Source organism: Ornithorhynchus anatinus, chromosome 3 (assembly GCF_004115215.2).
Source record: "Ornithorhynchus anatinus isolate Pmale09 chromosome 3, mOrnAna1.pri.v4, whole genome shotgun sequence".
Taxonomy (NCBI): domain Eukaryota; kingdom Metazoa; phylum Chordata; class Mammalia; order Monotremata; family Ornithorhynchidae; genus Ornithorhynchus; species Ornithorhynchus anatinus.
In genome coordinates, this window is record NC_041730.1 from 18187462 (window position 1) to 18200018 (window position 12557).

Genomic DNA, 12557 nt, shown 5'->3' on the forward strand with positions numbered 1-12557 from the left:
GCGAGAATGGGCAAAATAGTGGCAACAGCATAATAACTTTCCTCTCCTTCCTGTCCCCTTCCCCCTCTTCCTCTTCTCTTCCTCTGACTCCCCTTCCTCTCCCACTTTTCCCCATTCTCTCTTCTTTGTTCTCTTGCTCTCATCCAATTCCCTGCTGTTTTCTTACACTTCCTCCTCCTCACGCTCTTTACCTCTACAGTCCGTGTAACGTTCCGCCTCTTACAGTGACACATCCCATCAATGGTCCGCCCCTCAACACTCCACCTCAAATTAGCCTCCAAGCTCAAAATAAAAAGCAACCTCGGTGACTGGGGTTTATGTAAGGAGAAGTGTTGATGTAGACGGACAGCTCAGGGAAAGTCCTGTCAGACCGTGTGAGGGATCAGACAGGAGTGTCTTACTGTCAGCGACGCTTTGAAGGGCTGGTCACATAGTGAAGGTCTCTGGCTTCCAGGGTGAGTTGAGGGATGGTGAGGAGGGTGGGGGGCATAATAATAATTATTATTGTGGTATTTGTTAAGCGCTTACTATATGCCAAGCACTGTTCTAAGCACTGGGGCAATCGGGCAAGGCAATCGGGTTGTCCCACGTGGGGCTCACCGTCTTTATCCCCATTTTACAGATGAGACAACCGAGGCACAGAGACGTTAAGTGGCTTGCCCATGATCACACAGCAGACAAGTGGCAGAAGTGGGATTAGAGCCCATGCCCTCTGACTCCCAAGCCCGTGCTCTTGCCACTAAACCACGCTACTGCACTGGGCATGAGCCCAGGCAGACATTGGGATTTGGGAGAGTGATACTGTCAAACTTCCCTGACCACTGGGGTTACCTTAGCTACTAAGTTTTGTTCCTCTGAATATCTGCCGACCGCAGGATGAGACCGGTTGAACCAAACACAGAGTTTATCTCCGGGAGGTGAGGTCTCAGTGTCGACACGGAGCTCCAACTCAAAGCTGCCTGGGCGAGGGTAGGGGGTGCAGGTTCGTGTCTGCGGATGGGGACGAGCTATCTGAACCATTCACAATATACTGGAGTGACTGACTGGTTTTGTGAACCAGAAAGAGTTGGATAGTGCCAGGCAAAGTACATGGGAACAAGAGCGACTTGGTGAAAATGAATCTCGCCTTTTCTTCTGGAATTAGTTTTTAATGTTGAGTGGAAGCTCACTGAGGGCAGGGATCATATCAACAACCTATATTAGACTCCTGGAAGCACTTAGAAAAGTGCCTTGCACAAAGTGCTCAATAAATAGCACTGTTTGACCAAGATGATCCACTGTGTTATTTCCCACACTGGAAACAGATCCAGTCTAATTCTCCTGTGGGAGTATGATGGGGGAAGATCTATAAGGAGGCCAGGTTTTCATGCCTGCTTCTTTATGGAAATAGAGAACGAATCTCCATTCGGGTCACCTGTAGTGTTCTACACACAGTTGTGCTCTAGGGACCACCCACCCCTCATAGGGACACTGCCAATCGTATCCCAAAGGAAAAGCCAACCTTAGTGGAGTGAGAGCAACCCAGAGCACCTCCCTGTGGGCAAGGATCGTGTCTACCAATCTTTTGTACTGTACTCTCTCCAGTGTTTAGTGCAGTGCTCTGCACACGCTAAGTGCTCAATAAATGCCACTGATTCATTGTTACTTTTGATGGTAATTGGTTAAGCTCTACTAAGAGCCAGGCACAGTACTAAGTGCTGGGGTAGCTAAAAGATAAGCTGGTTGGACACAATCCTTATCCCACATGGGGGTCACAGTCTAATCCCCATTTTGTAGATGAGGTAACTGAGTTACAGCGAAGCGAAGGGCCTTACCCAAGGTCACACTGCTGACAAATGGCGGAGACGAGTTTAGAACCAGGTCCTCTGACTCCAAGGCCCGTGCTCTTTCCACTAGTCCATGCTGTTTCTCACTAATTGATTGATCGATTCATTGCAGCTGATTCCCCAGCAGGGCATTTGCTGAATCCAAGTTGGGTTTATGGAATCCCCTGCTGCTGAAGCCTCTGTTGGCAGCCAGATGCTGTCCTCTCCAGTCAAACCCAGGGCTGGTGGGAAGGAAAAAATAGCCAGGGATAGGAGGAATAATAATTAAGTTACTTAGTAAGTGCTTATTATGTACTAAGCACTAGGGTAGATACAAGATACTCACATCAGACACAGTCTGTCCCACAAGGGGCTCACAATCTAAAGAGAGGAAGTAACTTTTTCCCATTTTACACAGGAGAAAACTGAGGCCCAGAAAGGTGACCTGACTTGCCAAAGGTCACAAAGCAGGCTGGGACAAAACCCTGGATCTTCCCATTCCTGAAGCTTTGAAGAGTTTCACCTCCCATTCAGCGTTGGTGTAGAGTTGACAGGATCATTCTTGGGGGGTTGAAAGAGAGCCTCAACTGAATGAGGAATGGAGATCGCAGTGGATCAGTGAAGGTTTAGCCAAATAGCAAGCAATCCACAGATTTTCCCCTCAGATCTTCAAAGGGACACAATCATTTCTGCTGAAAGGAGAGATTCCCGTTAAGGAAGAGACATTGGCATCCCAGTAGACTCTGCTCTTGATTACAGTCCCACTAATATTTCTCTTTTCAAGCATCAGCCACAGCATCATGGCATCCCACACCTTGTCTAATGAGGCGTCAGAATCATTTGTCCACCCTGGCACCGGTAAACCCCATCCAGGTCCATCTACGCAGTCTGGCATTTCCTCTCGGTCCAAAGGCATTCTGCAAAAATCCATTAAAAGGAAGGCAAAGATCCTGGGGGTAAGTACAACTCGGTCGACATTAAAATCTATATGGGCAAAAAAACATTTTCCTTGGTGAGGACAGCAGACAACTCTTGGTGAAGGAGATGATTGAATCACTCTTTGCAAGGTCCCCATTAGGGCTGAGGGGAGCAGAAAGGTTGTATCTAGAGAGGCAACGTCACCCTCTTCAAACTGTGGAGGGTGGGAAATGGGGTGAAGCTGAGAGTCACGTTAGCGTTACTGATGAAAGGTACAGAATACCCTGCCCTGAGAAGTGCAGTCTTCCCCATAAAAGAGTCCTCACTCCTAGCTCCAATCAAGGGGCAGGTACCCAAACCACGGGGCTGCTTCCTTCTGGACATTTGGGGGTTAAGATATTCCATCCTGAGTATTTGCAGCAAAATGAGCCACTCTGCAGCCGGGAGAAGCCCACATGAAGGCTCCCGGGCAGAGTGGTTTAGCGTTTACAGCTCGGATCAGGGAGTCAGAATAATAATAATAATAATGTTGGTATTTGTTAAGCGCTTACTATGTGCAGAGCACCGTTCTAAGCGCTGGGGTAGACACAGGGGAATCAGGTTGTCCCACGTGGGGCTCACAGTCTTAAACCCCATTTTACAGATGAGGTAACTGAGGCACAGAGAAGTGACTTGCCCACAGCCACACAGCTGACAAGTGGCAGAACTGGGATTCGAACTCATGATCTCTGACTCCAAAACCCATGTTCTTTCCACTGAACCACGATGGGTTCCAATCCTGGCTCTGTCGCTTGCTGTGTGACCTCGGGCAAGTCACTTCACTTCTCTGTGCCTCAGTTACCTCATTTATAAAACGGGAATTAAGACTGTGAGGCCCATGTGGGGCAGGGACTGTGTCCAACCCAGCATTTAGAACAGTGCTTGGCATATAATAATTGCTTAACAAATACCATTAAAAAACGCTGATTTGTTTGTATTCTCTCCCCTCTTTCGGAGCTTAGTGCAATTCCTGGCACAGAGTAAGTGCTTAACAAACACCACAGTTATTATTACTATTATTATTATTGTTACCATGACAAGAAGGCCAAAGCTGACCTTCTCAAAGCGATCTTCGGCCTGGCTAGAAGTCTTTCATTTTCAAGGAGGTTGTAACTTTGCAAACTGCCCAGTTGTTATTGTACCTGAAAGAACCAACCCTTCTCTCCATTCATTATTCTCCCTCCTTCACTTCCTAGGTTTTCCAGATTTTATTTGCTCTGTTGATCCTTGCCTGTGGAATAGCCATGTTAATCAGTCGACATCCTCCCTTTATTGTTTACTCAGGGTACTCCTTCTGGGGAAGCATATTTGTGAGTATATCAATTGTGTCACAGTTGAATGAATGTTCTCAGGATCATTCTTCTTCCCTGGCAGTTTCAATTATTCTCTGGTTATTCTCTGGTTTCTGGACCTTCTGTTTGTAGGAATGACAGCTGAGCAGAATTACTGTGTCTCTGTTAACCGAAGAATGAAAAACACGCAGTGGCATTTTCTGCACAAGGCAAACTTTCCTGGAAAAATCCCCAATGCCGACACTCCTTAAGAGGGCAGATGCATTCTGCTGCACGTTCACTCAGTCTGATAGACAAACGAGCCATAGCAAATGTTTCTATAACAGTTCACTACTGGGCTTAATCTGCTGGGTTTTCACAATGCAGATGAGGTTTTTGGAGTGAGTCATTGTGGTCTCCAATTTGCCACCTTTATGAGAGTTTCAACCTGTTTCTTCTGGTCCCTCCCTCATTCTCTTTAGAAAAGAAAATGGAGCAAAGCCTGAAATGTTTCTGCTACCAGTCCCTGTGAAGATGGTAGATCTCTGCATAGAAAAATGAGAAGCCCCAAGTTCAAAGCCCAGGGAAGTCTCTTTTAGACTGTGGGATGGGGCTGTGTCCAACCTCATTAGCTTATATCTACCCCAGTGCTTAATACATTAATAGCCCCACTGTGAGGGCTTAGCAATTAGCATCATGGTAACAATTATTATCATTATTTCAATCCCTCCTCTCCTCCCGAGAGGGTCATTCTCAATGCAAGAAGCAGAACAGTAGCAGCAGAAATGACAGCTTCCTTTATAAAGCTTCATGTTTTGTATTTGCTAACTCTGTTGTGTTGTACTTTCCCAAGTGCTTAGTGCAGATCTCTGCACATAGTAATCACTCAACAAATACCACTGACTGATTGACACTGTACCCCCTATACCTTCATTTCTTCTCTAAGTAATTCCCTCTTCCTGGCTCCTCTCCCATTATGTAACTCCTGCTTCCAACCTCTAAGTCAAGCACTCCAAACCCTTGCTCCCCTTCATCATCCTCCACGCACCCAATCCACTTCCCCCTTCCCCAGGGAGCTGGTGCAGTTAAATCTCTCCAGCTGTGTCTGCACCGAGTTAGTGCATGCGAATGCCAGTGAGCAGCTGCTTAATCTTGTTCCTTTTCTGGTTTGTTTCCCAGTCGCCAGAACTCCTGGCTTCTTCTCTTTATCAGCAGCGTGACCTTGTATTTGCAACCTGTAACTCCGACATTACCCAGAGTTCAGGAATGTCCCTTAACCCCCTGTTTGCATCAGCCTGGGCAACAGTTTTTGTTTTTTTTTTTTTTAAAAGGTCCAAATACATTTATCTGTATTACATGTATCCAATACATTTATGTATTTGTCCTCTACAGGCAAAAAGTATATTTTTCTGAAAGAAGAATCAATGGATATCACCAACATAACATAGAAGAAATGTATTTCTGTGTCAGATCAGTGGTCCATCTAGACCAAGATTCAAAAATTATGCCAATGAATACACAGGTTAACCAAAAATGGTTTTTTTCTCCTATTTTATGGAGTTCCTCTTGTGTATTTATATCAGCGTCTCTAAGCAACAGGCTTGTGAGCTCCCTGTATTGTATTTTCCTACTGTACTAAGTGCTTGGAAGGGTACAATAAAACAATAAACAGACACATTCCCTGCCCACATGAGCTTTCAGTCTATAGGTTATGGGCAGGGAACTTGTCTATTAATTCTGTTGCAGTGTATTCTCCAGAGTGCTTAGTACAGAGCTGTGCACACAGTGAGTGCTTAATAAATATGATTGAATGAATGAATGTCCCATCTGCCTAGTCACCAGTAAATGATATTCACTGAATGCTTACTGTCGACAGAGCACTGTACTAAGATCTTGGGAGAGTATATTATAGCAGAGTTGGTAGACACATTCCCTGCCCGCAAGGAGCTTCCAGTTAATAATGTTGGTATTTGTTAAGCGCTTACTATGTGCAGAGCACTGTTCTAAGCGCTGGAGGAGATACAGGCTAATCGGGTCGTCCCACGTGAGGCTCACAGTTAATCCTCATTTTACAGATGAGGTAACTGAGGCACAGAGAAGTTAAGTGACTTGCCCACAGTCACACAGCTGACAAGTGGCAGAGCCGGGAGTCGAACTCATGACCTCTGACTCCAGAGCCCAGGCTCTTTTCCACTGAGCCACGCTGCGGTCTGACACCTGCCTTTCCCAAACTCCTTGAATGCCACACTGCCACTGCAGCCCTGTGGTGGAGGGGTGGAGCCTAGAATCACCTCACAATAAATAGATCCCTCTGGATCGCGATCTGGCACAGGGATGTGAGGGGATATGCCAGGATCGGGGTGGTGAATTAGTGTCTAGACATCAGGGGTGGCTGTTCAGCCGGTGCTAACCCTCCCCTCTCACCTGCAAACTAAATATGAGCCGGGAATATATCTGATAACTCTGTTTTATTGTACTCTCCCAAACACTCGTGTACTCATGAGAAGCAGTTTGGCTTAGTGGGTAGAGCACGGGCCTGGGAGTCAGATGGAGCTGGGTCCTAATCCCAGATCTGCCTCTTCTCTGCTGTGAGACCTCGGACAAGTCACTTAACTTCCCTGTGCCCCAGTGACCTCATCTGTAAAATGGGGATTAAGATTGTGAGTCCTATGTGGGACAGGAACTGAGTCCAACCGGATTAGCTTGTATCTACTCCAGCTCTTAGTACAGTGCTTAGCACGTAGTAAGCGCTCAGTAAATGTGATTGAGTGAATGAAAGCGATTAAAAAATACCATAAAAAAAGCTTAGTACAGTGCTGTGCACATAGTAAATGCTCAATAAATCCATTGATTGATTGAATGCTATCCATCACTGACCTATTTAATCTCCCATGATCAGTTCATTGTTTCAGGATCCTTCTCAATTGCAGCTGAAAGGAAACCCATATGCCAGGTATGTGACAACTTTCCTTTTCATAATAAGCTCGAGGGGTTGGAACAGTTTCATCAAGACTGGTAGAAAGCTTACACAAGCCAATTACTCTCCCTCCCTTCAAAGCCTTACTGAAGTCACATCTCCAAGAGGCCTTCCCAGACTAAATCCCACTTTTCCTCATCTCTCACTTCCTTCTGCGTCATCCAGACTTGCTCCCTTTGCCCTTCCCCCCTCCCTGCCCCACAACACTTAAGTATATATCTGTAATTTTATTTATTGATATTGATGTCTGTTTATTTGTTCTGATGTCTGTCTCCCGCCCTCTAGATTGTAAACTCATTGTGGGCAGGGATTGTCAATCTTTATTGCTGTATTGCACTTTCCCAAGCACTTAGTACAGTGCTCTGCACACAGTAAGTGCTTAATAAACACAATTGAATGAATGAATGTTGTACTGAACAATTATAGCCATCAACCCGGAATTCAGTGACTGTGTGCAGAGCACTGGTATTGATGGTATTGCTCAATTCAGTATCTACATCGATGACACTGCTCCATCAATGAAAGTTGTTGGTTGATTGACTGACCATACCAAGTGCTTGGGAGAGTCCTATAGAGTTGGTAGACAGGTTCATTTGGGCCTGTTGATGAATTTTTCATTTATTCACCTCGATTCCTTTCAGTTTTCTGGGCGTCAGCAAGAGCTTATTTTTTGCCCCTCTCTGACCCTGGAGGAGGACTCATTTAAAGTGAGAGAAACTCTATCTCACTCTATCTCCCAGTGGAATGTTAAACATGGAGCCTGAAGCCCTTTCATTCACTTCCGGGCAGAGATTGTGTCTTCTGCCTATTGTACTTACAATGTTTGGTTCAGTGCATTCCATTCCATGGGTGCTCAGTACATACCCTTGCTAGGACCATTATGGAGATGGCAACAGCAGTCCTGGAGTCCTGTAAGAAGAGCAGGGTTGGGCGAGATGAAGAGTTTGGGGAACACAGAGAGGATTCTGGGAATGAGGGATCCGCACAGGGCTCAGTTTTTGGTCTCATTAAATTATCCTCTGGATTGGGTTCATTTCTAGTACCGCTAATGACCCCAGGCTTTATCTGCCTCTAAAACGGAAATTCTCTTCTTCCTCCCCAAATCCCCCTTTCCGCCATCATCTTTTCCCATCACTGTATGCAACACCAACATCCTCCCTGTCTCACGACCTCATAACCTTGGCATTATCCCTAACTCATTTTTTTCATTCAAAACACATATTCAGTTTGTCACCATATCCTGTCAGTTCTTCCTTCAAAACACCTCTAGAATCTGTCTCTCCCTCTTCACCCAAACTGTGACTATGTTGATCCATGTAATTATATCCCACCTTGACTCCTTCAAAGTGGGATCAGCCTCCTTTGCTGATCTCCCTAACTCCTGTCTCTCCCCACTTCAGGCCATACTTCACTCTGCTGCCCAAATCATTTCTCGAAAAAAAAGTTCAGTACACGTTTCCCCACTCCTCAAGAACCACAGTGGTTGCCCAACTACCTCCCAGCAAACAGAAACTCCTTACGACACAATTAGCTTGCCCCTTCCTACTTACTTTGCTGATCTCCTACTACTAGCTAACCTGCACCCTGAGATTGTGAGCCCATTGTTGGGTAAGGATTGTCTCTATCTGTTGCCGAATTGTACTTTCCAAGCGCTTAGTACAGTGTTCTTAACACAGTTAAGTTCTACTCTTTTGACACCAACTTACCGTACCTTGATCTCACCTTTCTCACTGCCAACGGCTTGCCCATGTCCTACTTCAGGCCTGCAACTCCCTCCCCTTTCATATTTGACAGATTACCACTCTTCTCATCTTCAAAGTCTTACTAAAATTGCATCTCCTCCAAGAGCCCTTCCCTGACTAAATCTTCATTTCTTTTATTTACTTTCTCTTGTGCATCACCTATGCCCTTGCGTCTGTATCCATTTAAGCATTTTAATACTCACCCAACCCCATGCCCACAGCACATAACCTCATACTCTGTTATTTCCCCTATCTACAATTTATCTACCCCAATGCTTAGAACAGTGCTTGACATACAGTAAGCACTTAACAAATACCATCATTATTGTTATTATTATTTATTTTAATGTTTGTGTCCCCATCTAGACTGTAAGCTCTCTGTTGGTAGGAATCATGTCTACCAACCGTATGGCTTAATGGCCAGAAGGACCTGGGTTCTAATCCCGGCTCTGGCCCCTGTCTGCCCTGTGACCTTGAACAAGTCACTTCACTTCTCTGGATCTCAGTTCCCTCATTTGCAAAATGGAGATTAAGACCGTGAGCACCATGTAGGACAGGGACTGTGTCCAACCTGATCAACTTTTATCTACCTCAGCATTTAGAACAGTGCTTGACACATAGTCCGCATTTAACAAATACTTTCATTATTAGTATTACTTTCCCAAGTGCTTAGTGGATGTTCTGAGATTTTGAGTAGTTGTTGGGTAGGGATCTGTTGCCAAATTGTGCTTTCCAAGCACTTAGTACAGTGTTCCGAACACAGTTAGTGCTCAATAAATACGAGTGATTGATTGTTCTAAAGAATAGTGGATTGATTCTGTTAAGAAATAAGCTCAGACATGTTGATTTTAGGTGAATGTCTTGTGTATTATTTTGGGTTTTTGCCACAGCACTTATGTATAGATCTGTATTTTATTTATTCATATTGATGTTTGTCTCCCCATCTAGGCTGTAAGCTCATTGTGGTCAGGGAATGTGTTTGTTTTATTATTATATTGCACACTTGGGAGAGTGCTTTTAGAGTACAGTACTCTGCATACAGTAAGCTCTCAAGAAATACAATCAATTGACTGATTGTTTCAACAGCAAAGCAGCCTGGAAACAAATATTATCAGCACCATACTTGCAGGGATTGGGATAATCACCGCTTCAAGCAATTTATCCATCACTGCAATGGGTATCTACCATCAAGAGAAATATGACTCTGCAGAGAACGCTGTAAGTGGTTACGCTCTGTACATCCATATAACAGGACTCAAGTTCAATATATCGGGACTTTGTATTTCCCCAGAACTGTCTCCAAGGCAATGGTTCTGAAGAGAAAATTCCCAAGATGGAACTTTCACTTTACATAATTCTGTGCAAAAACTGAAAGCTCCAGGGGAGTGTCAAGATACCTGTGCTCAAGGAGTTTACATTCCAGTTGGGAAGAGTCATTAGAACAAATTAGAGGTAGGGGAAGTGGTAGAGTTTAAGGATATGTATGTGAATGCTGAGGGGGTGGGTGAGGTCGAAGCGCTTAGGGGTTAGGGACCTCAAGCACATAGGTGATGCCAAAGGGAAGGAGAACAGGACGGGGAAAATTAGAGTTTAGGCAAGAAAGGCTTTCTGGAGAAGATGTGACTTTAGTAGCCGCGAAATCGGGGAGATTGGTGATCTATCAGGAATGAGGTAGGAGGGATCCCTCTACATTTTGCTTCTTATGTATCTATAAAGTTTATTGTTTCACTGTCCCAGGCACTGATTTCTCTGCTAATTCACAAGCGATAGTACTGTACTAGAGTGATTTCACTCCTCTGCGATTCCCTTCTTGTCTTGCAGTTCCTGCTGTCTGTGTTGCTGATCTTAATAATCCTGGAATTTTGCATTGCGATAGCCCTCACCAATTTTAAGTGTAAAATGTCATGTGTTAACTTCAGTGAGGTATGTTAGATGTTTTTATGTGGTGTTTGTCTCATAGGATGATCCACATCCCAGGCTGGGACAATGGTCATGGTGGTTAGAAGTAGCAGTGGCTGGTGATGCTTTTATCATGGTAGATGAATCCCACTCCCTGAATTCCATCCCCACCCTTCCTCTTGGCTTGACTGGATTCCAAGAGTTAAACTCAAAAATGCAGCAGGTTCCATAGAGGGGGCGAACATATTAGTGCAACAGGGGTCTAGCCTTTAGTATAAACTATATGGCAGGGGATACTGGCCTCAGACAGTCTTTTTAGCTTCACTTGCATAGATGGACCAGATCCATTAGTTGTGGCACCATCATAAATGAAGGCCATCTTTCCTTCATTCATTCAATGGAATTTATTGAGCGCTCACTGTGTGCAGAGCTCTGTGCTAAGCACTTGGAAAGTACAATTCAACAGGTAGAGACAATCCCCACCCACATTAGGCTCATAGTCTAGAAAGGGGGAGACGGACATCAAAACAAGTAAACAGGCATCAATGGCATCAATATAAATAAATAGAATTAGAGATATATACACATCATTAATAAAAATAAGTAGCCCATACACGTATACACACACACACACACACACACACAAACACAGCAAGCCTTGCAGGAGAGACAAGTGCAGCGTGACTTCAATATTGGTTCACTTCTCTGACCTGGGCCATCCATGGCTACTGTGCAGAGTGATGCTATTTACGGAGCATCTGCTGAATGCAGTACATTCCATTAAGCACTTGGGAAGTACAACAAAAGCATAAGATAATTTGCCACCCACATGGAATTTACTTTTTAACGAGGGTTAGCTTGAGGGAGAATGATTTATTTTCCCATAGAAGTTGAGTTTTGTGCCTGGAAATTCTTCTGAAAAATAGCCTTGGCACCATAAGCCTTGGCCAGAGACAAAATCACCTGTGAGCATCCAGTATCCACCTCCCTTCCCTGCCTATTCCTGCCTTTCTCCTTCACCAGCCCCACTTGCTGTACCTTCACATTCCCCAAATCCTTTTATTTTCCTTCCCAACTCTTCCTTCCCTTCTAAAGCCCCAAAGCTCTCTGGTCTCCATGTATAATCTCTGCCAGAGTTTCTGCTTCGACACAATGTGGAGAGAGATGGAAAAAAAGGATCTAGGCTCCCGGCCTCTGCCAGATATCTGAGAAAATAAATATGTCCAGGTGTCACGGCCTAAACAGCTTCCTTCTCTTTGCCAAGGGATGACAGAAAGGGCTGTGAGAAAAGAGTACGATGGATCGGGCCTGTAACACTTGAGTAGGCCTTGTTCAGGATCCAGGGAAGAAGGCTGGTGTGGATTTGGTGACAGTGTGCATGGAAGGGCCTTAAATTACAGCAAAAAAGAAGGATGATTGTGATGAGGCATGGTAGGGGAATTGGGTGATTTATCTCAAGGTGAAACTGATACCATGTGAAACTGAATCATGGATTTTCTTGGCTTTACAGAGTGAAGGTTATCTGCCCTCTAATTCCAATGAGCCAGAGATAGCTCTCCATGAACGTGTCTATGAACACTTGACCAGCGGTTCTCTGGATTATGACCAGTTAAACTTCCAGAAATGACCTCCTGCATTATGAAAAATTCAAGATTCATATCTGTCTGAAGCTTGCAAGTTAGAAAATTCCACAACAAATGAGTTTAGTGAATGAGTTTTGGAAATGTGTCTTCTGCTTGAGCTTTTGTGCCCTCCTCATTTTTTGCTATGAGCTAATCCAATAAATGATGTAAGAATTGAGCCCCTACTGTGAGGAAGTGTGGCCTAATGGAAATAGCATGGGCTTGGGAGTCAGAAGACCTGTGTTCTAATCTCAGCTCCATCACTTGCCTGCTGCGTTACCTTG

General features: G+C 44.7%; 1 protein-coding gene across 1 annotated transcript; it reads left to right on the forward strand.

Annotated features, from left to right (window-relative positions):
• The first annotated feature begins 3987 nt into the window (after positions 1-3987).
• Positions 3988-12278, forward strand: LOC114810186 (membrane-spanning 4-domains subfamily A member 8-like). The gene is made up of 5 exons (XM_029060843.2): positions 3988-4072; positions 6933-6986; positions 9839-9970; positions 10574-10675; positions 12162-12278. The coding sequence occupies exons 1-5, from the start codon at positions 4007-4009 to the stop codon at positions 12276-12278; spliced, it is 471 nt and encodes a 156-aa protein (XP_028916676.2). The 5' UTR covers positions 3988-4006.
• Positions 12279-12557: the final 279 nt, after the last annotated feature.

Excerpts from the sequence above, each read along its gene's own strand:
- LOC114810186 (XM_029060843.2), top strand. The coding sequence starts at position 4,007 with ATGTTAATCAGTCGACATCCTCCCTTTATTGTTTACTCAGGGTACTCC. Across the intron at positions 4,073-6,932 it reads CCTTCTGGGGAAGCATATTT|TTCATTGTTTCAGGATCCTT; the intron begins GTGAGTATATCA and ends TCCCATGATCAG. Across the intron at positions 9,971-10,573 it reads ATGACTCTGCAGAGAACGCT|TTCCTGCTGTCTGTGTTGCT; the intron begins GTAAGTGGTTAC and ends CTTGTCTTGCAG.